The sequence below is a fragment of the Channa argus genome, chromosome 19 (assembly GCF_033026475.1).
Source record: "Channa argus isolate prfri chromosome 19, Channa argus male v1.0, whole genome shotgun sequence".
Lineage (NCBI taxonomy): Eukaryota > Metazoa > Chordata > Actinopteri > Anabantiformes > Channidae > Channa > Channa argus.
This window is the reverse complement of record NC_090215.1, coordinates 7,494,955-7,522,240: the sequence shown is the minus strand read 5'-3', so window position 1 is coordinate 7,522,240 and position 27,286 is coordinate 7,494,955. Positions and strand designations below refer to the sequence as shown.

The window sequence follows — 27,286 nt, the reverse complement described above, 5'->3', positions numbered from 1 at the left end:
CCAACTTTCTTCCAATATCAACATTCTTTTGAATCCAATAAAGGTGCCTCTTTGTATCATTAATTACACACTTTTCTTGCTATGCATTATGCATTTGACCCCTTCGTCTTTCTTTGGCAGGCAGCTCTTTTTCTGTACGATTTTTTTGGCACCCAGCATCCCAAATGTTGTAGGCAACTGTTGCTTTCTTTCTCTGGATCGACTCTCTTCCTATAATTTATATTTTCTAAATTCTATTGATCAGTCCAGATGTTCTTAGAAAGTTGCAAGGCCTTCTGCCTTGTCTTCCTGAACCTAATATATAAATGCAGTTATTTCCTATCATGTGAGTGCACAGTTCAAACTGCCAATAATCACTATGATAAATGCAGGTTAATAGTAATACAAATAAAAAACTCTGGTTATAAAACTGTTAGTTAAACTGAAATAGTTAAACACAGGAGATTTAATGGAAAGATAAATGAGCAGATAGTGAAAGAAAATAGAATTAATCCTAGAACTAATACTGATCATGAATACAAACCCAGCAACAACAGCACCAAAAGTGTTTAGATGTGGAAACAGTACAAAAGTGTAGTATCCATCATTTGCACAGACGTTGGCTGCATTTGATTAATACCATGAAAAACAAGTCTTTGTATGGATGGTGGATGCTTTTGAGTTCTGAGCTGCCTGGAAGGCGGATTACTGCTATATCCAACAATGAGGTCCCCTAGTTCTGTAACTGTATGTTTTTGTCCTGTTCTGTCAGGAAAGGCAAAATAACCAAAAATAAATGATTAATCTATTTAAAACACATATAGTGATTTTTCTTTTATTTTCTGGCTATTGAAGTTGTTTTTATAGAGAAAAGGCATGGTCCCGTTATTAACTCTTTAAAAGTAAATAAGATGAACTCATTCAGTGAGCTATTATATACTGAAGAGATTTAACAGCAAAAGCACAGCTCATAGCTTGTGTTGATGTTAGTTTCTTCCAACAGGTCTTTGAAGATATGACTGACAGTGTATTGGACCAATAGGAGGGCAGCACAACAGCAAGTTCGTTTACCGTAAAGACCAAGACCAAGTATCAGAATCGCAAAAATAACAAACGCGAAGCACAGGCGACTCATGTGCTTGAATTTTACATTCCACATTGTAGTCATACTTTAATTAACATTTTTGGTTTGCGGTTTGTAGTTTGACTGTTTTTTTTATTTGGATAAATTGGAGCCCTTGCAGCTGTTGCCATCCAGCTGTGTACAGTTTTACGATGGTGAGTTGTAGGAGCCCACGGGGGGAGGGGCCGAACACATCTAGGAACAGGAAGTATCCTATTATGGAATGGAGCGTCTCACATAAACTTCCTGTAGGGTGTGAGCCTGAAGCGAAGTCTCTATCGGGAATTTAAAAGCTGATATTTTTCCTTTTCCTTTCTTGTCTTTTCAAACGGTGAGCTTCGTCGTTAGTTTCTCGTGATCCAACATAACTGCCACCAGTTTCTCCTGTCGCTAAACATGTTGTGGTTGTTGCAGTAATTTACCGTCACTGTGTGCGAAAAACGACTTTTCTAACTGTCCGCTGTGTTTGTTTGGTTTAAGGGGTTTTTTCTTTCTTAGATTGAAACAATGTCCAAGTCTTTGAAGAAGATAGTGGAGGAGACTCGGGATAAGAACCTTTCAGAGGTGGAGATGTGCGACAGGGGCATTTCCAACATGATGGACATCCCAGCGCTGTGTAAGGGAGTGTTACAAGTTAACCCTCTACTGTAGTGCAACTCGCCATTAGCCCCTAGTCCTACGTATCATAAAATACAAAAACAGATATGACTCGTGTCGAAAATGCTGTCATTAAAAAAACATTAAGTAAATACAAAGCTCCGCTGGTAGTGTGGTTTTCAGTACTTCTGTATTTTACACAGTATTGACTTCAGAGCTGTTGATAGCACAAATGTGCAATTTTAGTCCAGGTTTGCTTGACAAGGTTTTAATTAGAATGAGAATCAGATTTATTAGCCAAGTATGTTTTCCCCATTTTACTGCATGTACTGACATATAATTATACTATCATTACACATGATCATTTATTACATATTTATATTTTTCTACTAAGTGACTTAATCTCCAAACTAAAGCCGTCATATAAATATAGTGAGTAAAAAAAGGCATATACAATACAACATTTCTGTTTAAATGGTAGAGGACTAAAAGTAACAAAGGGGTTAATCCAATAAAATACCAGTACCTCAAAATTGTTCATGAACACAGTACTTCAGTAATGTACTTGTTTACTTACCGCCTATGGACGTACGAGTAAACAAACTGTACTATTTGATTGCAGTGCTGTGTTGACTTGATGTCCTCTGTCATTTCAGTCACTCTGTCTAACATCACTCAGCTGGTCCTCAGCCACAACAAGCTGACAGGTAAGCTACTCCGTCTGTCCTCTGCTCCCTCACACACACCAGCTGTCGCACAGCAGCGAATGGAGGCTGCAGAGTTGGACAAGAGCTGTGTTACATGATAATATGTAACAGCAATAAAAGAAAAATACAACTCAAAAGAAGAAAATGTTCATCCCAAATATTTGGCAAAAGAGGAAAAAAAAACTTCTTTGAGATTCTTGTCCATCTGCTACAGATTCTTAAAGACACTCGTATTTGCAGCAGAACACTTTGATAGGTGTTGAGATTCTCAATCAAAAGAAGGAACAAGTGGAATATGTCATAGTCACAAACTGTGCGCCTGTATGTCTAAAGCCTACAGGTATTCAGACTGACTTTAGCTCTTCACATTTGTGTGCATGCGACTGATCAGGTTGGGCAAAAAAGTTTAACATGTCTTGATTTCAGTTGTGTTTACATGCAGTAAAAAAAGAAAAAAAAAAGAAAAAAGAAAATGCTAAAACATGTATTCATGTCAGCCAAACTGGATTTCCTGGATCAAATTTTTCTGTGTACCAGAAACGACACAGCCCTCCGACACAGGGCCTGTTTTTATGCAGGGCCATTTTTAATATGAATGGTTACTAAAAACACAGAAAGTGATTTTAAATCAAAACACACCATTACCTGTCTGTGATCCAAATGGGCAGTGTCTCCTATTTGTATATGTTTCTAGCAATAACATCGATCCAAAAATCCTTTAGAACTAGAAGAGTGTGAGTTTATCTGTTTTAACACGTAATATTGTTGTATTTCCTGCATAAATAATAATTAGACTAGTTCAAAGTACTTATTTGTGCCATTTTTTTTAACTATTATTTTATATTAGTCGGAAAAATGTGCCTCATTTCATTAAATGCCAAGAAGACGCCCTTGTCAAATTCATGCTTGAGAGTTTGGAACAGTTTCCTGTGAAATGTCCACTTTGTGGCTTTTTCAGCTTCCACTTGCATATCAGTCTTCTTCAGTGACCATCCTAAATTTGTTAGCTCTTTTCCGAAGGATATTTGCGGAACATCCTCAGATACATCCATTTACTATCATGTGAGTGATGTTTTACACCCGAGTGAGTGCCACTGTAGTCATACTATTCGACTACAGTCTGTTTCAGTCACACTTTGTTTATACTTGCTGTGAAACAAAAGTGTGTGTGTTAAATGGACTTTATATATAGCTGATTAGAGTGAAGTGGTGTAACAGTGTTTTGCACCAGCAGAGGTCATTGCAGATCCATCAAAACACCTACACTAACCTATGATTTAACTGTGATAAGAAACATTTAAAGAGCAGAATAACCACATAAAATTGATTGTTTATTATTATAACTTCTATACCATTGAATTTTGGACGAGAAGGCTAGTATATTACTATCAGTTAACATGTGAGATTTCCTGTTTTCTTCTCCACTCTCTGCTATGACTTCAGTAATGCAGTATTTCTTTTTTCATTGAAACACTAGTGACATTTCAATTGATTAGTTATTTTTTTTTAGTAACTGGAAGCATTTTCATGACAGCATATACATCTGAACAAGATGATATATAAGTAAACATACTTCAATGCTGATTATTTTACAATTCCAATTTGTTCTTGGATCACAAACTGTACTGTAATATGACCAAATACAACAAAACACATAACAACTTGCTGTGGACATTTGAATGTTTCTATTTGAAAAGAAATGATGCACCCGAGTGATTCAGTGAAAAATGAGGTTTTTAATCGAGGGTTTCTAATCTGCTGTCGGGATAAAAAGATTACAACTCAGTCTGCCAGGTTATTTATAACCCATATCAGACAGAAATGGGGATAACATAATTGGCATAGTTACCTGCCTGCAGGCACTCTCAAGGTGTGCTCTGTAGTTTCAGCCTTGTAAGGGAATTCTCAGCTGTCCCACCATGCCAGCAGTGCGTAAGGGCAGCAGAAAGTATGCGTTTTATTATTTTTTTCTTCTTCTCCGTCCTATCCAATATCAAATGCATCTTGCACTGTGTCAGGTAGGATGTCAGGTAGGATTGATTGATTGATTGTTGTTACTCAGGTAACAGGTCAGGTGTCACACTCACACAGCCCACATGGTAATAACAATAATTTATTCTGTAGAGGACCTTATAAATATTGTAGCTTTGTCCACTTGGTCAGTGGCTAAATGAAATTGATTTCTAACATCCTCAGTGAAACAGTGGGACCTTTAAATCAGCAGCCCTGGAAAGATTGAGTATTTACTGACTCTCAGACACTGGCCATTTTAGTGCTTTAGGCAACATACTTTATTGGCACCCTGAGAGGACTGATCTTTTCATTATAATTTTTCAACCCAATTATGACCATGATATATTTTTATTAATACTTTGTTAGTGCATTTACATGCAAGCTAATGTGTAGTTATTTAATTATACATTATCCTGGCTAAAATCATGAACATAACAAAACTCCTTATATGCTTTATGATGCACATATACCGAGGACCACAGGGTCAGTGGTTCTATCCCCGGTTACGGCTATATGTCGAAGTGTTTCTGGGCAAGACACTGAACCCCTAACAGCCCATTCCTATCCCCAGCTGTGCAGTGCTGGTCCAAGCCCGGTAGAAAATGGGGAGGGTTGTGTCAGGAAGGGCATCTGGCGTAATAAAAACCAAAAACTGAACAGGTGACCCTGAACTCATGGGATAAGCCGACGGGAAAAAAACAAAACAAAAAACTATATAAACATGCATTCACATCCTGAGTGACATTACTGTGGTTGCCATGCTGTGCAGGAGTGTTCTTGATTTATACACACTGGTTATGATTGTAGCTATTATTTTGGATAGCTACAGATGTTTGTAGCTATTGTTACAGATGTCATTCCAACATCAGGGTTTATAGTTGATGGGCTATCTCATAATCTACCTCCTAAAGTGTGGATTGCTTTGCCACTGGACATCAATGACTTAACTTCTTAGTGTAGTCTATTGTTTATAATTCTTATTCAATGACTACATGCCCTGAAATCAGGACATAGGCCTCCCCAGTTTGGATCATTGTACTGCACAAAGGTTTGCATCGAACGTAAGTAATCTGATTAGTTATATGATTTTTACTCCACTGTGAGCATATGAGCCACAGTGGAGTTGCAGCAACAGCAGCCAACAGGAGGTACGTAGACAGTGAGCATCAGTCAGCAATCATACAATCAGCGTTCAGTTCTGCAGTTTGCCTTGAGACTCCTTTCAGATTTTTTACATTTAATTTTTCCTTTTTTTTAAACGTTTAAGCGAGGACGTCAATGATAAATACTTAAAATTTGCTTTCTGAACTTAATGACGTTGTGTGTTAGTAACTATGCCTAATTTTTTGTCTAAAATGTTAATAATTCTGCTTATCAAGTAAATTAAAATCAAGTAAATTATAATGTAAAATAACTTGTTGAAGTGAACAGGCATCTTTTTGTCTAATCGGTTGTCAGCGGACTTTGTCTTTAAGTGGATATGAGCTTTGTGTCGAAATACAGTAATAGTTACTCATTCACAGATGCTCTCAAAACTTCCATATCATCGTACAAATTTATTTGATTGATAATCAGTCTAATATGGATCAGTAAAATGTGGTAGAATAGGCTTCTACAGTTTAATTTCTTTGTCACTCTTACTTGGTTACTTTACTCCAGAATCATCACTCTCCTCTCACCCTCTCTTTCTTCCCGGTGGGTCTCATCACTCCCCTTCTCTACCACTCATCAGCTCGTCACAGACACAAATTTATTCAAAAGTATGAAGAGGTGGAGATTTTGTCTTTGTGTGTTTGTATCCACAGACACCCGCTGATCTGAACTGTCACAAACAACTCTCTTGGCACACAGCCTGTCCACCTAATGTCAGATTCTGAAATATACAAAATAATTAAGAAATAGGTATAGAAGTAAACGGACCCCCCCCCCCCCCCCAACACACACACACACACACACACTCAAAGATTCAACACTCATCCTCTTGGCAGCATTCAGGTCAGGGCCTGGTTAGTTTACTTTCCTCCTCTTCCTCCCCACTGGTTCTTTTGTCTCTCTCCTCTTCCATTGATCACGCTATAATCCGATAAACTTCCTGCTCTTTGTTACCAGCTCATTGATCTGTGTCCGACCCTGTGGTTGCAAAACATGGGGGAATAAAAGTGATGGTAGTGAAGAGAGAAATTGCAATATGTGTGCTGTTCAAATGTCAACATATAGATGCAGGGTCAACACAGTCGGTTGGTCGGGTGCTAATGATGATGAGCTGCTGATGAGCACTAATCACACTCTCTGTGGTGTATTGGGTGAAGATTTAAAGCTTTAAACTTCTTGGACAAGCTTTGTGTGCAAGTGTGTGATATGCTTTTTCTTGCCTCTCTGTCTTGTGTTTTGTAGCGGTGCCTGCTAACATCTCGGAGCTGAAGAATCTAGAGGTTCTAAATATGTTCAACAACCAAATTGAAGAGCTGCCTACTCAGATCAGCAGTCTTCAGAAGCTGAAACACCTAAACCTTGGGTATGTCTGCCTCTGTTCACACACACACACAAACACCACCACCAATCCTTTTTAATCCCTGTAGATTTGTACTGGAGCAGTACAGTACATGGTGAAGTTGCTGGTTGTTTATTTGCTGCTGGCCTAAGGACAGGCCTGTCTACTGTTTTATAATCACAAACTGGGCGACTGTGGCACAGGAAGGTAGAGCGGTTGTCCACCAATCTCACAGTTGTTGGTTCAATCCCTGGCTCCTCCAGTCACATGCTGAAGTGTCCTTGAGCAAGACACCGAACCCCAACTTAGTTGCTCCCAGTGAGTGTTGGCCAGCTGCATAGCAGCTCCCCCATCGGTGTGTGAATGTGTGTGAATTGGTGAATAAGAAGCAGTGTAAAGCGCTTTGAGTGCCAGTAGGTAGAAAAGTGCTATATAAGTGCAGAACATTATTATTCCCCACACACACACAAACATACATGTCTGCCTCTGCCTCTGTCAATAGATTCCCTTTCCATCTTGGCAGTCTTGCTCAACAATAAAACTTAAATCACCCCCTCAGGCTGTTCCAGCTCATATTTGGTTACAGAAGTTATCGTGAACCATTCTGCCCTTCTGCTTGATTTGAGTAATTAGGCTAAATGTCAAGAAATGAATCAAAAGGGTCAGAGAGCTTGTTTAGAGGGTTATACTTACAGGATTGATCAAACCTTAATTTTTCATTAGCGTGACACTGACACTAAGAATTGTCATTTATGCTTTGTGTGCAACACAAAAATAAAGGCTGATCCATCCTCAAAACTGGTAAAGGCGGTTCAGTTCCTCACCTGTTGGAAGGAAATGCTGGGTGAGTGTGTTTACACATGAGTGCAGGCTCACATAGGCAGGGTGTCAGTGACAGAAGGATTATGAGGTGAGCCTTGGTGTGTATTGATCCATAGACAAACATCATCTGGATAGTGTAAGCCTCATACTGCTATTCAGGCTGTGCATCTCCTTTTCATCGTCTGTTTGTTTTTGTTTTGGCTGTGTGTGTGTGTGTGTGTCTGTCAGTTTGAACCTTTTTAAGTGCTTAATCTCATTTGTCAAACAAACTTAATATAATTGAATAGAATAGTTGTCTACTAGACCTGTCTGTTGCGTGAACAAATGGTTATATATAGACTCAGCTTGTGTATTGTTTTTATTTTTACAAAATCCAATGAAAAGACCAAAAAGAGCAATGTGATAAAGCTTTGGAATGCTGATAACAAATATCATATGACTTCAATGAAATGCGAATAGTCACTGACAAGGGCGAGTGAAGTGAGGACAAGGTTGCACGTTTTCAGTCATACTCTCCTTGAAGATGTCCACAATATTACACTTGTTCACACCAAGGGGAAGAGAAGAAAGGGGAATTTGCCCTGAATAGTGACAGAAATAGTTCAGGGAGATGTTCAGCCCCAGCCTCCAATCTCACCTGGCCAGTCAATATGCATGTACTGTGCAAGACTGTTTTTGGTTCCAGTTCCAGAAGCTGTCATTTGCAGCCCATCTATGATGCTGGGTGGTTTTCTAGAGATCTGTTTGTTCCAGCTGAGAGATAAGAAGATATAGTTAATGGATGGATCTTTTAAAATTAATTAAAAATCAGGAGGTTTTAATTATGGGCATGTTGACTGTGTTGGGTTCTGTGTGTGTAAATAAATTTGGTCTGTGTGTTGCTGAGCACAGTATGAATCGTTTGAGCACCTTGCCCAGAGGTTTTGGTTCCTTGCCAGCTCTGGAAGTGTTGGACCTCACCTACAACAACCTGAACCAGAACTCCCTGCCTGGAAACTTCTTCTACCTCAGTGAGTGGTCTGTCTGTCTGTCTCTCTCTCTCTCTCTTTCTGTCTCTCTGTCTCTCTCTCGCTCTCTCTCTCTCTCTCTCGCTCGCTTGCTCTCTCTCTCTCTTTCATAACCTTCCTTCATATCTGTCTCTATACTCACATACAGTTAAAACCAGATGTTTACATACGCTGTATAAAAAGACACAAACTTTCTCATCGTCCAACATTAAATCAGGCTAAACTTTTCCTCTTTTAGGTCAGTTATTATCACCAAAATTATTTCTATTTGCTAAATGCCAGAATAATGAGAGAGAGTTTTTTTTAAAGAATTGTTTTACATAGTGGCCTTGTAACTTCAATTGTATACTGTTTTAAATGTAATGTGAACTACACTAGCCGCCAGTATGAAACAGGCTAATAAGCTAAAACTTATCAGCTGATAATGATCTGAAAAATGTAACAAAGGTGAAGTGGTCAGGAAGCTGGAAGGAGGAGAAAGAGTGGCCAGGCCTCTGGTTACATTAGTCATGTACAGTGTAATATAGATTTTACATTAAAAGATGAATAGGACTGCACAGCAGAAGCAGCTTTTTGGCCCTACATTGTAACGGTTACGTGAGGCAACATCGTCAGCTCCTTTTTGTAAAGTACTTTTTTCTCTCCACAGAGGATTTGTTTTTTCACTGCGTGTTGACAACGCTGTCTGCCTGTGTCTGTTGTTTTGGCAGACAGACAGAAGGTCTAGTATAGATTGATTCTGTCCAGTCTGTGAGGCAGACTAATAGAGATGCTTGTTTTGCAGCTACTCTTCGTGCTCTCTATCTGAGTGACAATGACTTTGAGGTCCTGCCTGCTGACATCGGGAAGCTGACCAAGTTGCAAATAGTAAGTAATGGCAATTGCAACATACAGAATGAGCCATGTCAGTTGCTAACACAACATATAGGTAGGTGGATGGAATAATCAGTTAATCACTATGTTAGAAGCTTCTGTTCCAGCCAAATTGGAAGGAATATCATAAGCATGTGGTCTTTGAGGAAAGTGTGCAGTTTGACTGTCACAAATGACAATGTTATTATTGTATGCATGTTGTTCATGTTTAATGATTTAGTCGACACACTTACTTGAACGTTCGCATGTTCATCAGATTGGGACTGCAACAGTGTTCTCACCTGAGGTGGATGCATGTCACCTAGAAACCTTGTGAACCAACAATGCAAAAAAAGTTCAGCTCTACTATAAAAATAAAATGTAACAATAAGGCATGTGATGAACATGTAGTTTCTGATGATGTTGATTAAACAAAAAATGCAGAGCTCAACTTCGATGGGGAATACTAACTTACAAAAGCAAGTTTTTAAGACCTTGGTTTTCCATTATGTTATCAGGAAAACCTGTGTGGTAAGGATTTTCTATGTACTGTAAGTATTAGATTTAGCATGTTAATTGAGTGTCACCTGTTTTTTTGTTTTCTTCCCTCTTTTTAGCTGAGTCTGAGGGATAATGATCTCATCTCATTGCCCAAAGACATTGGAGAGTTGACTCAACTGAAAGAACTTCACATCCAGGGCAACAGACTGACTGTCCTGCCCCCTGAAATCGGTACTAAAACTCGGTACACACACACACACACACACACACACGCAGACAATGTGTATACCTTTGCATGAGTGTGTTATGAGCACATCTTGCAGGAGTCCAGTTGAAATCCAACATGTCTAACATCTATGGAAAACTAGGATTAGGGCTGTTTTTTTATGGCAGTGTAAAGGTTTGTTTGAACTGTAAAGGATTAAAAAATATATAGTACATCTATGGTAAAGTGTTTGTTGTTTGGCATAGGCCACAGATAACATGATGGCTCAGTTCATGGTTTAATTGTCTTTAAGGTATAAATGTATGTTTTTTGTGTCTGTAGGTAATTTGGATTTGACTGGTCCTAAACAAGTGTTTAAAGCAGAGAATAATCCCTGGGTCACTCCAATTGCAGACCAGTTCCAGCTGGGGGTCTCCCATGTTTTTGAATATGTTCGCTCAGAGACCTATAAGTAGTAAGTACAAACACAAACCCATAAAAACTATTTTTAAATTGGCATCTGTAATGTAAAAGTTGAAATGAGATATAGAATCATTTCAATTACCAAAATAAATTTAGTAACTCTGGCATTTCAACTTGTGGTGTAATATTACAACCACATTTATAACACAATTTCAATACCTTTGTAATGAATGCAATTTGTGTACTTTGTTGACAGAGGATAGCAACATGAATCATAAACATCAACATTCAATAATATATAACAGGGATTATAACACTATTTTAACACGCAATAACCACACATCCAGTACTATCTGGATTGGGGAAACCATATACAAGTGTGTTTGTGTGTTTGAGTAAATGTGCAAGTGTGTAAGTGACAAAGCAAGTTAGAGAGGAGCAGCGCCGTGTATCCAGAGGGGTAGGGTTGAAAGTGTGTGAGGATAGTAAGTCAAGATGAGAAGGTTGGCTTTTATGTTGTTTTGGCCTTAAAAACCTGCTGGTTATTGTATTATTGTTGGGTTGCAGAAAGCCATATTTTTTTAATGGGTTTCACTCAGACAAATGGGACAATAATCAAGGCAGAATGCACAGGGTCAGTGTACCTGCAAAAGCTTGAAATTTTGTCTGACGGCAGTGCGGATCGTCCACAGATATGTAATTATGGAGGTTTGGTGGTGTCCACTACGGATACTGACGAAAAACTTCAGTGGTAAATTAATACAGATCTGCACGTGAGAAGATTATAACCCTGACAATATCTTATAAGACAGTGAGGATTTCCACTATCTGTGCCCACAGCTAATCACGGAGTTGCATGTGATTTGAGGTGTAATTTTTGTGATGTATGCTTGCTGATGTCAGATGTATATACAGTATGTGTATGTTGGAGAGCAGAAATGTTAAGTCTAAGCAGTCTTCTCTCTGGCGAAAAAGAATGTGGAGGCTTCACTGTGAAACAGAAGTCTGCTATTAATTCTTTGTTCCAGGCAGAAGGAGATGCTTCAAATCCTCAGTGTGAATTCTTCAAACTGCAGCTCTGAGGCATGCTCTGGAACTGATCCGTGCACTGTGTGAAATGTGTGAGTGAGACAGAAAAACTATGTCTCAGCCATATTGCATTATATATTATGTTTGCATACGTTTATGTGCATAGTGCACAGTAAGTCTTGTGTGTGCAGTGAAAGTAAGTTAGTACAATCCCTGTCGGAAACAGGCCCTAACAGTAAACCTTGATTTTATATTTAATCATTTTGTAATTGTGGCATAAAATATGTTTAGGCACTCTACCATGTCAGAAGCGTTGGCTTGAAGTGGGTGCAAGAGGAAAACAGTTTTCAAAGTAGAATGGATTTATCATGCGGAGAGCCAGAATTTGATTTGATAACTTTTCAACATTTTTGCTTACTAGTGGTGCTAGAGGTAAAAGCGTCAGCGAAATATTGTTGTTTCTGCCTACTGCTTTGTTTCTGTAGGTGTTAATGCAGTATAAGCAAGTACAGGCAAATCAACTTCAGGGAAAGGCAGCTCAGTTAAACTTAAATGTCTCCAACCAGTTAGGACCATTAGTCATCTAGCGTGGCATTTTTAAAAAATCTGCAGTATAAACCAAACACCTCAAGAAGATTATTAGGAGATTAATTATCCAACATGACAATGATCCAAAACACAATGTAAAAATTTTATAGAAGGATAAAGTGAAAAGTATGACCTACCCAAGAGTGTAGTATGTCACCTTTGGAGTATTTTTAAAGAGCAGGTGAAAAGAATCATCTGTGAAGGACGGTAGAAGAGTGGAAGCCTTCATGTCCAGCACGATAAAATCTATAATGAAAATTAAAGCAGACACACAAATCTATAAAAACTTCATTCATGGCATCTCACTAATAAAGGATGAAGTGACTTTTGTTACAGATGTTTTTTTAATTTGTTCTTTAACATTTTTACAAAACAAATCCAATGACAGAATTTGAATTACTTACATTTTTATTCATATTGACTGGGGCTGTACTCAGATGTGGTGTGTACTGTATATTTTCCCACTGGAACACTGAGACCCTGTGGACTGTAATTTTTACCACACCAGCCAGGAACTTCTTTCATGCCTTCTGGAATAAAAGGCTATATTTTCTATTTAATGTCAAGCAGATCAAACTAACCAGTCACCTGTGTGCGTCATGGATGATGGAGAGCTTAGCTGCTTTTTATCGATCACTGTCAACCTTAACTCAACATGTGAGGCAACATGTGCATCTATTTAACACATCTGCACACCTTACATCTAGTAGGCAAGTTGTAACACAGCCAGTCCCTTCAATTGTCCTCCCAGTAGTCAAGTACCAACAAAATATAGTTCAAGAAGACAGTGGGGCACTGCTTTACTGCTTTTGCTAGTGTACATTTAAAAGGTGTGCTTATCAACGGCTGAAGAGTTTGTTTTCACTATGTTCCACCTCTGATGACAGACAACATCACTGAGCTGTCCGAGGACGTGTAGTCACATGTGGGCACTGGTAAATTACATGTACTGTAACAGTGATGTAAGAGGGTCAGGTTTTACATGTGTCCTTTTACTGCAGCAAGGAGCAAAGTTAAACTACTAAAAGTCAGCAAAACAGGTTGGTCAGTTACCGTTGAAGTGATGAGCAATAAGAAGCAGCCTGGCCTTAGTACGTTTGCATGCGTAGCCCCGCATGAAGCTATTTTCAGTTTGTTGCCCCTCTTATGATGACCATACACCCACAGTCTGTGAGACCCACTGTATGAGCAGGCTGTGAGAACACGTGAGAGTGAGAAAGATGTGCTATTGCATGTGAGGATGTGCAACAATGAAAGAGAAGACAGACACACACACACACAAAGAGCAGCTGTCTGTCTTTAGACAGGTGTTAAACAATTTCCCAAAGAGATCTTTGTGTCTTCACAGCTTCATCTACACCTGACTAAATGTCCTTCATCTTCCACCTCTGTCAACACACTCACACACATCTGTCTGCACCTCCATTTTCTAATTTAGTTTCCTGAGCCTTAAATATAAAAAGGAAAGGAGTAATAATACAGTGCTCTTCCACTCTGCTTGCTATAAAATGGCATTTAGGGAGAAGGGAGAATTTATAAATGAAGCTCCATATCAGTTGTCTAATAACCATATCCATGGAAATCAACATATTGATCAAAGCATGTGGCTGATTAGCTGTGTCCTTGTGTAAGTGTGAGGCGCATTAATTGTAAAATAAGAGAGGCTCAGCTTTTCAATGCAGTGCTTTTTTTTTTTTTTTGCTTTACATTGATGTTGAGGTGTGGTGATGTCAGTAGGATAGTAAGGCTGTCCAGACTCTTTGGTTCAGAGCAACAATATTAAATAGCAATATAATATCATGAAATATTAGTGTTTATGATTTTTACAACATAATAAATGTGCTTCTCTAAAAAATGGTCCAGTGCCACCATGAGGTCATAATTTATGTTTGACTAACCCTTTCAATTTCCCTTAAATTTTAAAATAAATATTGCTCACAGAAGAAGTCTAGAGGACATAAAACTATTGTAGACGATTGTAGTGTAGATAGACTGTAGAAAACTATTGTATTGTACATAATGTTTTCTAATAATCTTCCAGTAACTACCCCAATTAAAAACCCAAAACATATAAGTAATATTTGATATTTATATTTAAAAAATCAGAGTTAGGTTATCATTAATCCGTGTTTTTGTGAAGTTAGATTTCTGTCATTATCCCACTGGTGTGTAATGATTTTTACACCACTGAAATGTTTGTTTAATTTAATGTAATGAAAAATCCAACAGTTCTATCAGCAGAAAGGCAATTGAAAGAAACATGGACTTTGTTTACAGGCATTCTTTTTTTTTCATATTCATGTTGTGGCAGAGTGACAGCACAGAGGGAAAGAAAGGAAAAGACAGACAGACACATAGTGGAGACAAAGTGTCCAAATAAAACGCCCTATTTAGACGTCTACAAGGCACTTTGTGTTAGTTAAATCTTCTGATTGGATTTTAAAGGATCTCTTAAGGGTTACGACATCAGTATGCTTTGATTATTGTGCCTAAAAGCTGCTCTGATCATCACCATTTTGCAACTTTGCGTACTTTAGATTTGTAGAGGTGAACAAGTACCTTCAACTTTTCTATCAAGCCCTGTTTCAGGTTAAGCATAGCTTCCTCCTCTGAGGAGAATGCCACATGCAGTACCAGCCATGATTTTAAGACTACGAAAACAAAGACATGTAGAAGACCACAAATTGTTGGAGAGGCTTTAACAGCAAGGTTACCAGAACTTTTGGGAATGTTTACCATTGTTCCAAGTTTTAAATAACTCTTTCCAGAGCGAAGTTTTTTTGTTTGGTAGCTTTTTTGGATGTTATAATGAAAGGGGCAGATACCTTCTCGCACAGGCCTGTTTGGTATTGCATTTCATTGTAACTTCAGTAAATACAAATACCATTTAAAATATTCAGAAGAGGAGAAATTGGGAGGTGGTTAAACATGTTTTCACTGGATTTTGCAAAAATGTACATAGAATATTTTGAACTCTCTTCTTTTTTGAGTTTTGCTAGTGTGGCTGTCTTTTAATGTACAGATGCAGTCGAGTGCAGCATTACCAAAAAACGCTACAAAAATGGCTCAGAGGTCACACAGCCAAGTGGAAAGAGCTTTCAGGGTGACCGTTTAACTCATACAGTAAGGCTGCGAAGTGTGACACGGATCATGAACTAAGTGAGAAAGGAAGACTTAACTGATAAAGCATAGTTCATTAGAAACTAGTCACACAGTGCTTCTTAGAAAATTTGGACTTGCCAGCTAATAACAATGCTGTGGTAGAAAATGTAATCATGTACATAAACTATAAAAACAAATAGAAACTGTATGTCTATGTACTAAAGGTCCATCATCCTCCTACATAATTGTGTGTGTGCATAAAAGAAAGAGATAAGACAATGGCAGATGAAATGAGACAGTAGGGACATGTTACCTGACTTACATGTTTCATCAGCAATCTTGTTAACCTGACAGGGAGCTGCCAGATAATGTAGCTCATGGCATATTAACCTACTGTAGAGAGAAACTCTTCTCTTGCAATAGACTAATACTGATACTGAACTAAAATGAACTAAGGCTGGGGGCCATCTACAGGTAGGAAATTGTTCTATAAAATTCTGATATGCTTTTTATCATGGTCCCAATTTTTCTGCAGTTTTTACACCAACATGCTAACATGTTATGTCTCTCTTCTCATTCAATGTCATTCCCAATCCTTTCTGCTCCACCAGGCTTGATTAGTTCTATGGACGCAAAGTGCAGTTCCTTCCTCACACTTACTGTCTAATTATATTCAGGCATTAGTGCCTGTCAGAGATGGCTGCACCAGGTCCCTGCAGTGAGAAGGTCTTACAGTTGGAGGGCTGATATTGCAACCTCTGTCTCATGTCGACCCCCCGCTCCCTCGTCTTCACTGCATAAGAACTAATTTCACTGATTTTAACCTCTGGAGTTTTAAGTGAAAATATACTGAATAAGGCATCTGTATACCCCTAGGTATACTGTCTACATTTGGCTATATTGTTCATTAATTTTATTCAAATAAATAAATAATAAATCAGTGGAGGTTGTACCTTTTATAATTTATTGCAATTACAGCCTAGGCTGGTGTTAAGGAGTTTGTTTGTTTTTTTTTAATTTTTTTTTTGATTGTTTTTTCTGATGTGCCTGTTGGACATTCGTGAGATTTTGCCTGATTTACAGTGAATGACAGTAACAACTAGAGCAGGTTCCTGACCTTGCCGTGTTTGTGGTAGGGCAAATAAAGGCGTGCTGGTTTTCATTCATGTCTAAATAATTCTGCCTTTCCTGAATATTGAGCAAACCACCTGTTTCTCTTGGTCACTGCCGCGAGGATCTCAAAAAGATTTGAGAGAATGTAAAGTTTGTTTTATCATTAATATGCGTTTGGCCCCACCCTAATGGAACCTAACTGGTTACCTCTGCCTAATCTCGAGCCTTTCGGATCTAACATTCACGATAACTGCCTATCTGTTAGACCACAGGTTCCCAAACTCTTCCATGCCAAGGTCCCCAAACTTCTAGCTTGGCCCTGACATTTTCAAGAAACGCTGACAGTTTATTTGGCAATTAGAAAAGTGTGCATAACAAATCCACATACCATTCTATATACGCCAGGTTTCATTTTTACAAAATTTATTCTGTCATAGCAACATGTCACTAACTTTGTTTACAGAGAGGTGCATGCAACAGGACAAAATGTGAATTTTAGGACCCCCCTCTGCTGGACCACATAACTAATACAGACCTGTACATACAATTTATTTTTGTTTTCTAGCAGGTCGTTAAAGTCAAATATTTATTTGAGCCTCATCTCTTCACTGTGGTCAGCCGTCTGCTCTTCCTCATTCTACGTCTTTACCATTTCTTTACTCGATGTGTGTCTGAGGCATTCATGGACTGTACAAAGTGAAAGTCAGTTGTCTTTTGGAAGCACTAGCAGCTGAATGGTTTATATCAATCACTAACCTTTCCCCAGTGCAAATTAGTGACATCACACGTCACTGCATCCATCTTTATATAAAGTTTTGCCCAGCACACAGTGTCTGAACACCATTTTCTGGCTGGGTCTGTCTCTAGTTCATATTTTCATCAGGCTTATGCTTTGCAGGACGCTCTATTAGTTTTTTTCCTCAATAATTGAGGACACTTGAGCATTACTTCATTTGTTCTCAGTGAGCAGTTTAACAGGGTACCGTATAAAATGCATGGCTGTACTCAAGTAAGTAATATGTATTATTACACATATTTCCATCCGTAGTAAAAAGATATAGTAAAAAGATCGAGGCTATCAGACTTCCCTGACTCTAGGGCCCTTGGCAATTTGTGAGAAAATATTTGGATTATTTAAAAATTGTAGACATGTAGTGTATGTACTGTAAGTGAATTGGTTATTGTGACGCAAAGTAGTTCAGGGTTCCATCCTCCTGTGACCCATTCAGGTTTTAAAACCAGTCCCTCATTCTGCTTGTTAAAGAGGAGCACTGGTTTTTTGTATTACCTCACTTATATTCTTTATTCTTTTTAATACACCCATGTAGGTTATTTATCTCCTCCCTAACATACTCTGTAGCTCTGTTTGAGTTTATTTCCTTCTTTTGGCAGCTTCTGCTAACAGTTGTCACCTCTGACCTTTGTCTCTCTCATAACTTGCGTTAATCAGTAGAAACCGATGAGAAAAACGAGCCTGCAGTACAAGGAAGAGCTGCATTATTTAGTAGTCAGAGAAGTTATCATTAATCAGTGTTTTTGTCTGTCTTTTTGTGAAGTTAGATTTCTGTCATTATCCCACTGGTAGGCCACTGGTGTCTAATTATTTCAGGCCGCTGCAATTTTTGTTTAATTGGAAAATCCAACAGTTGTAGCAGCAGAAAGGCAATTGAAAGAAACGTGGACCACGGCCCCCCACATGGACATGCATTCTTTTTTTTTCATATTGTATGTGTTGTAGCAGAGTGACAGTGCAGAGTGAGAGAAAGGAAAAGACCGAGAGACACATAGTGGATCCAAAATGTAAACTGTCCAAATTAAAAAAATCTGCGAGGGGAAGTTATTTAGAAGTCTACAAGGCACTTTGTGTTATTTAAATCTTCTGTCGGACTTTAGGCAAACTTTGGGATATATGAGGCGGCATCGCTCCTCAAATGATCTCTCCCTCATTTACAAAGCTGCTTGTTCCCAATTGCAGCTATTTGTTATCTTATGTAGCACTTTTCCAACTATTGGGTCCCAAAGTGCTTTACGCTGCTTCTCATTCTCCCATTCACACTCGCAATCACACACACACTGATGGGGAGCTGACATGCAGCTAGCCTAAACTCACGGGGGATCAGTGTCTTGCTCAAGGGCTCTTCGATGCATGACAGGAGGATCGAACCAACAATCCTGGGATTGGTGTATAACTGCTCTACCTCCTGCACCACAGTCGGCCCATAGACCTGATTAGAAACCAGATTACATGCATACTACACGCCATGTTTAATATTAGGTACGCAGTGTTTAATTTCAGGTTGGCTTCTCTGTGTTCAGTGGACAATACAGTATGGGATATGCTCTGCTAAAACTAGCCACAGTTATGCTGGAGTCACGTAATTTTGTTTTAAATTTTGCAATGTGTACGTGTGCAGTCAAAGATCAGATTTTCTGGAGAGGTAAAGGGTCATACATGTATAAATACACGCATTTCTTCTATTTGTGTTACTATTTTAGCCGGGCCTACTATCAATAATGCCTTGAACAAGTTTTTGACACACCTGTCCTCATAAAGTTTTATTCCCAAGTGGTTCTGCTAATTTGCAGCAACAGTACTTTCTTTACTGTAATGCTGTGAAATGAATAATTTAATATTCCACTGTAATGCTAACAATCCATTCACTATTAAACAATAATGAACAAACCATATTCAATCTCTGTCAAGTGGCACAAAAGCACCAATAATAATTAGCCAATCAACAAAGACATATTTCAAACATCAGCACATAATGATCTGTGGTCAAATGATTGTTCATCAATATCTGCCTCCCTGCCTTGACGGAGATGCATGATGTCTGCTGTAGAACTTGTTTGCTTCTGCTGTCTCAGCTTGGACAGACAAACCAATAAAGTGGGTAGGTTGTCAAACTAGAAGCAGGAGTCATTTTTGTTTGCCCCTACCACTAAGAGGTCCAAGAAGCTGGAGCTACCCAAATTATATACAAAATAATCACTTTAGTATATGTTTTAGTAGCATATGTATTGAAAGCCTAAGTGCTCTTAGCTTAGTCTTTATTTGTGAATATATACAGTTGTGGATGCTATATTGCAGTTTAGATAAATCTAATGTCCCTATTACTTAGTTTGAACTGTACAGTATAATATTTAAGATGTTTATTGACAGGTTAGCTGAGACTAATCCAAACCTGACTGTTGACTAGGTCTTGCTAGGGAGAGGCCTGCAGACAAATGGTGCAGAAAAATGTGGAATGCACTTCAGTGTGTGTGTGTACTAAGGTAAGACTAAGACTGTGTCCAAAATCCCCCCCTACTGACTCGTTCCCTACTCCATATATAATGTACACTAAAAAGAAGTCAGTTAGCATTTCTGTCACTTTCTAACAATCATCACTCAAAGCTTTTTGAGCTTTGGAACTGTAGTTTAAAATGGGGAGCATTTCATTGTGGGATTGTTAGCATAAATTAGTATACATGCCGTGCACACTACTTTTAGCATTGCATTGTGGGATACTTTGAGTGCACTATATAGTTAATAGATTCAAACACAACACTACTACAAAGTGGCGAACACAGAATTTTGCACTATATAGTGAGTAGGGGATGATTTTGGACTCAGGTTAAGACTGTTTGTGTTGACTTTGGTTATAGATAAAGTAGCACTCTCACAAACACAACCCAGAAAGTACTTGTTGGTCAGCAGGAAGTGTAACTAACTAATGATGAGGGCAGAGAGCTTTAGCCAGCATTGGCTGAAAGCCGAAGTTGTTTGTCATGAATCTAAATTAGTATCTCTTCCCTCCCCCTTCCCACTCTTCCTTTCCTATTTTGACTGCTACTTTTTCCCTTTCCTTTCTCCTCTCCTCTCTTCCCACTAATGTTTCCCTGCCTGTAAAGAGAGGTACTAAATTGCTTGGCAGCTCTGGCGAAGATGAGGTGGTTACGAGAGGAAGGACCCCCATCAGATCAATGGCCTTTGGCCTCCCTGCACATTTATCACTAACGGACTCACATATACATATTTTCCACTTTGTAACACACACACATACACATGAGTAAAGTAAAGCTAATACCAACTTTCAATCTCTTAACACACACATACACACACACACACAATCACACACACACACACACACACACACACACACACACACACGGAACTTTGCTGTGATTAATTAAGCCGTGAGGAATAGCAGAGCTCCATAAAGACATCATCAGGAACTTGGATCCATTCGCCTCTGTTCTTCTGCATTTAATTGGCTCTAACAGCTCATCACTGCCCTTGAACACACACACACACACACACACACACACACACACACACACACACACTCTTAAAAGAAATGGGAAATCGTTATGTTGATCTGTAAAGTGAACTCTGTATTGCTTGTATAAAAGCAAAATGAAATAGTTTAGTGTTCTTGCAGTAAGTTGAAAATGGGAAGAAGGCCTCACCTCTCTGGATCTCAGTGTATGATGCAGGGATGGTAGTGCTGAAGGTTTCAACAAATTAAAAAAGAGGACACAACATACATGTGTTAAACATCATCAAAGGTAATGTACAGTTCAAATTATAGCTAGCTCTGCTGAAAACAGGTTATAGTAAATGAGGCTCATTAAAGTTGATTTAGATGTTAAACACCAAGCCTGTGTACAACTGAATAGCATATGCTCATCATATGAACTGTTGTTGAGTTACTGTATTACATTACAATAAAAGTTGTTAAGAACTTGCCTTGGGGAGCTCATACTGCTGCATGGTGATCATTCAAAACAACATATTAATAATCGTCATATACACCGATATTTTATACCTGATAAAATATACAGAAATTTTAGTTTGCTATACATTTTGTTTAACTGCTGCACACCTCCAATATTTTAAGTAAAAACTGTAAAAACCCTATCTGTCCTCTAAGTTCTTACCCCCATCAAAGACTTTGGGACATTGTTAACATAAGCAAATTGTCAAACTGCTTGTAAAATATAATGTAAGTCCTGTGCTGTGGAGGTGTTGTGTAACTGTATTTATCACATTATGTTACACTTTGTGTCTCTCTCACACACCTCAGGCTCTGCCCACACCTCTTTTCACCTGCTGCAGCTTTAAAACAGAATGAGAGGACCTCATGTGACTGGTTATCTGAAGGTTGAGTCATTTCAACTAGACTTTTATCTTGGTTGAAAACGTTTGACTACTCATCCAAGCAGCTTCTTCAGTCTGTGGGAAATTTGGCTGGGGGACCCTCCAGAGCAGGCTTCTGAATAGGCTCATTAAGTCTCTTGCTGGTTCTCTTTTCCTTCTACTAATTATATATGGTCTCTGCAACATGGGTCTTAGATTACGTCTTACTTCAGATGTGTTCCCATTTTAATCAATCCAACCGTCTGCACAGGCCACCTAATAGCACTTTCACTTGTCATCCGAAGCCCTTTTTCTCAAAGACAGGGTGTCCTCCCTTGTTTTTTTATTGTCTAATATATTGCTGTCCTCCAACAGTTCAACTGTCAGTAATGACTGACTGGCTTAATCTCACTGCAACACATACAATACTACAACTAAAAAGAAATACTATTAAAAAGAAAATTATTAAACCCCAATAATAAATACAGACTTCCTTATTTCTTCCCGTTTTTTAGGCATCACTCCATCATCAGTTAAGCTGCAAGATTCTGTCCTCTTCACATTGATTTATTTTTTGCTCAATGACACACTGACTGATCATTTTCCTCTTCCTCCTCCCTTCACATCCTTCTCTCATTTGCCCATCTATCAGTGATATGGACCAACAATTATGCTAACACTAGCTTGTTATGACAGCACCAAGTGAGCTGCACTGGCCACTTATTGACTAAATGAATAATTTTGCTTTTCATAAGGGAGTGCATATAGTCAGTCACTACAGTCGTGATCTCCTCCAGCATTTCCTGTGTTGGTTCATCACACCACGGTGCCTCCTGTTCACTTTCAGCTGTAATGATATGGCATGTATTGACAAACCATAAATATGGTTGTGATGTAGCTGTGTCTCACAGATTTTGACAGTTGTACACATTCTTTTTGATCCTCAAAGAAATAGCTAAAGTAAAAAGAGAAAGAAGTATAAAAAGTAAAAAATTAATTTCCGTCTTGGACAGCTGTTATTAACCAGTCCTGTGTAGTCTGTGTTAGTTTAATTGTTGGTTTTACTTTTGGCTTGGATAATAATTTTCCAAGCTTAAAAGTCATCTTGATTCTTAACAGTCTATATGCTTTGGATATTATAGTTGTATGTGAGTACACATGATAAAGGCGCCACTCTGAGACTTGTTGTAGTATCTTGGGGCTTCCTTTGCTTCATGAGGTGGGTTGAGTGTCAGCGCTGACAGATATGGTGTTAACAAGACTAACAGCATGTCTTCAATGTAGCAGCAACTTCAGTGATCCACCTGTATTCAGCATTAAGTATCGGTTACATAAAAGAAGTGTTTTGGGAAGCCCACAATGCCCCACATAAAATTACTGTTGCTATGCACATAACACAGATATACGCTTTGGATCACAGTTGGGCACATACTGTTAGTAAAATACCACCTCATAAGCAGTTTGTGTCTACATATATAAGTATGATGTATGTTTACAATTAGACATGTTAAGATGGGTGACATGAAAAACATGCTGAAACACCTCTGGTGAGAAAGGTCTAACTGCAGACTTTATGCCTGGAGCCCTGCAAGTCTGCAGGCAACTCACAAGAGAGACGTGAGGGTGGAGTGGGACTTGGGTTGGGTTTGGACAGATTTACTGAATTAACATTTCAATGCTATTAATCAAAAAGCTTTGAACTGGTCAGCTTTTCGTTTTATTTTCATTTATTACCTTGTTTAATTTAAAGTGTGATCATACAAAGTTCCATGCAAAACTTTCTGCCATAACTCCGCCCTAAGGCCCTGCTAATTGCTCATGTTGGCACACTAACAGTGTAAATAGTTGTGCCATTTTACTGTAGAAAAATTATAGAAAGTAAACAAAGGTCGGTCACAGCAGTGTAACACTTTCTATAGAAATGCAGAGTGGTGGGCTTTTCAAAGGTTAACAGTCTCACTGAATATGAGATTAAAAAAAAAAAAGACAGCCACCTATAAATCAAGGAGTCATGTTAATATGGGGAGGAGATACCATGGTATCTGTCCCTTCTCTCTCTGTTTCTTCTTTCTGTCTCTGTGCCGTAGGCCTACTGTGCTTTTGATGGGCAGCAGATATTAGGGGGTTTGGCAGCATTTAATTCCCAGTTGAGAATGTTGACATGGGATAGAGTCAGAAAGAAGACGGGAGCATACAAGACACTTCAATCATAGACTGACAGTGTATCACCATTGTATTTCTGTACATTCTCAGTGTGTGTGTGTGTGTGAGTGTGAGTGGGCAGCATAGACCGTAAAAAACGTGACCATAGTGTCTATAACGATTTGAAAGGCATGTTTTTCTTTTAGTTTCCTTGTTGGTGCTATTTTGTCCTATCATATAGTTAATTACCATATTAATTTGTCAAAGACATTTGAAGGACGGCACAGTTGTGGAGTGGTTAGTGCTGCTGCTTCACAGCCAGAAGGTCCCAGGTTTGAATTCACCTACTATGGTCTGCATAGGTTTCCGTAAAGTACTGTGGTTTTCTCCCACAGTCCAAAGACAGTTAATTGATGACTATATTGCCTGAAGGTGTGAATGTGAATGGTTCTGTGTTTGTGTATCGCTGCGTGTTGGCCCTGAGATGGGATAGGTTCCAGCCCTCATGACCTACACAGCTGGCTAAGATACACAACAACACCGGTTCATAAAAACTTGTCCCAAGTTATACAATCTAAACCTTTAAACACTTAATCAACAACTGGATGGTGTGTGAGCCTGTGTGTTTGCCATACATGCTGGTAATATGACCAACATAAGCAACATAGGTTTACCCCCAAAAATATATGAGAGCTGCCCAATTCTGCCAATGACATGCTCCAACATTTTCAGTGAGTTTTCTTTAAAACCCCGGGCACACATAAAGTACAGTAAGATGAAAAAAAAACAAAGACAATTATCTGTAAAACAGGCTGGTGGACGAGCACAGAGGGGCTGAGCTGAAGAAAAGGTCTTTTCCACTCCAATGAGCTCTCTAGCTTTTGTGTGAAGATGAGACACCCATGGGAGAGGAGAAGTGGAGACAGACAGAGATGGGATGGTGGAGTGGGTGGGCCTTTGGGGTTGGGGTTGCGGGTTGGGCTCGAGGGGCTGAAATGGAGGACACCACTCCACTCCTCAGCAGTAATAAACACTAATAAGTGAACCACAGTGAATGTTGCTCATCATTACTGACCTAGACTCCATAACTTCAAATGTATCTGTTATTAATTGTTGCTATGTTGATTATGATATTGATATTGATTATGCACCTTTAATCCACAATAAGACATTCACCCAGCTGCTGTAGTTTACATTGACTGCATGGCTGTACATGTGCTACACTGGGTGATATATGACCATCAGTGACAAGATCCTTCAATCCTTAGATCGAGTGATGAAATACGCTAATAAATATACTAAAATCTGAAAACCCTCTCATAAAATTGGCAGCCATCATAATGATGATGGTACAGTGAACAGAATAATTGTTTAGCGTTTTAAGGTATGTTTCTGTATAATATGTTTCAATTGATTTCAGAGTCATATTTAAATTGTAAATGATCTGTTCGGAGATAAAATTGGTGAATGCTACATGATTGTTCTGCAGATGTGCTGTTTTCTCTTTGAAATCACATGCCTGCCCCATGTTTGCAATGATTCTCTGCTTTGTTGATTTCCCCACCTAAGACCACCAGGTGTATGCATTTTTAGCTCCTAAGAATGTTTGGAACACACTGCGCACCGATGTACAATTGAGCAGAGGACTGTGCTTTACGTGTAGTCTGAGAATGTTCTATGGATGCTTTGCATTTTGGTTTAGTACACTAGAGGTTGTCTTTGTATACTAAAAGTCTCTTTTTCTTCTTATCAGTCTCTATGGCAGACACATGCAGGCCAACCCAGAACCTCCAAAGAAGAACAATGACAAAAGTAAGAAGATAAGCCGCAAACCACTGGCCGCCAAGAACAAATAAAGAGACGTCAGGATGGAGATGTGCGCCCACTAAGCCAGCCAAACACTGCATGTGCCTTTTTTTCTTCTCTCCATTGTTTGGACATGTATGTTTGTTTCCAAATATGTAAAGTATTGTTTGGACTGAATTCTACTACACATGATGAGTCCAGCGGATTATTATTATTTTTATCAACTTTTCTAGGGATGGGTTTCAGTAGCTGGTTCTGTTTTGAATCCATGTCCAAGTTTTTAAAATATCTGGATTTCCTAAAGCGCTGCGGCCAGTTAATCCCTTGATAAATTTGTCATTCGTGCTCTCAGGTTAGCTAACCTGGTTCCGATGCTACAGACATCAGCAAAGTAGAAAAAACTTATTGCACGTATGTTGTCAGGTGTACAAGCATGGGGGACTGGAATACAGATTCTAAATTAAAAATAGAAATATATGCAAAATGTGATATTTGCTCATGGGTACTGATGAAGAAGTTGTTTGTTTAAATATCTAGCATCATTTGTGTCTTGACAAATGATGTCTTATGCCTTAAATGAACTATTATACTCTCTGTTTCTGTATATTATATCAGTGTCATCATCATGTCCATTGTTTAGTTTGATAGGTATCATTTTCTTCAGTGTAAGTGCCGCATTTTCAGGTTATTATACCATGAACCAAAATTAAATATAGTTGAAATATTAAAGTTATTAGAAAAAGAGAAATTTTTAAACATTAAATTCTTAAATTTCTTATCCAAAATACCTAAGAATGAATGAAGATGATGATTAATTAAAGCTCCTAAAATTCTTTGGAAAAGGCAAAACACAGAGCCTTCTGAGTATGAGGTGGGGGTCGCCAAGCCAAAATCGGCAAAGGCCCCTGTCAGGCCATGAAAATGCACTGGCTTCACCACTGGTTTTAATAAGTGGATTCAGATCCACCTTCAAACAAAATGCTACCGAACACCATCCCTAAACTCTTGTTAACTGAGTCTTGGTGCTATGTACTTACAGTGAGTGGACATTATAAAGTGATTAAACCAGCAAATCACAGGTCATTTAGAAGAAAAGCTAAACAACGTTGTTGCTTACACTGTCTTATATCAGTATTTTCTGAATTCCTGAGTGAATAATATCACACCCTGCCCCTCTCCCTACTTTGTTTCTTGCTTATGTTGTATATATAATATATCTAAAGATTACACAGCTGAGGAAAGAGCTGCACATGAGATATTGTGGTCACTTATCAGTACAGCAGCTTGAATGGTAGCATATGGAGGCTGGGGGCTTTTTGACAACAAAATTGGAGTCTTCAGAACAACTATTTTCAAATAAAATGGTGACTATTATCTCCAAGAGCTAGGAAACAGGCTCAGTTACACCTGCTATATGTTTATTCCACTGACCTCAGAGCATTTTCAGGTGTGACTACATTCTCATGTATGAACCCTGCTGTTACTTTAATTCCAAATTCTTGTTATTTATCAAGCGTCCATAACATTTCAGTCTGTTGCAAATATAAATGGATCAATGTAATGTTTTTTAAAACTTTTCTTGCTTTTATCACAGGCCGCAATATGCTGAAAGTTCATTGTGCTCTCTGCATATAACATATATAAAATAAAACTGTCACAATGTC

General features: G+C 38.6%; 1 protein-coding gene across 2 annotated transcripts; it reads left to right on the top strand.

Moving 5' to 3' along the window:
- Positions 1–1,284: 1,284 nt before the first annotated feature.
- rsu1 (Ras suppressor protein 1) lies at positions 1,285–27,286 on the top strand. Of its 2 annotated transcripts, none has more exons than XM_067486526.1 (9): positions 1,285–1,433; positions 1,583–1,718; positions 2,356–2,406; positions 6,814–6,934; positions 8,624–8,742; positions 9,524–9,606; positions 10,209–10,323; positions 10,640–10,772; positions 25,570–27,286. In XM_067486526.1, exons 2-9 carry the CDS (start codon positions 1,610–1,612, stop codon positions 25,670–25,672), a joined length of 834 nt encoding a protein of 277 aa, XP_067342627.1. In that variant the 5' UTR covers positions 1,285–1,433; positions 1,583–1,609; the 3' UTR covers positions 25,673–27,286. The 2 variants fall into 2 exon arrangements, with proteins under 2 accessions (XP_067342627.1, XP_067342628.1); XM_067486527.1 differs by having other exon boundaries at positions 1,306–1,433; positions 1,601–1,718.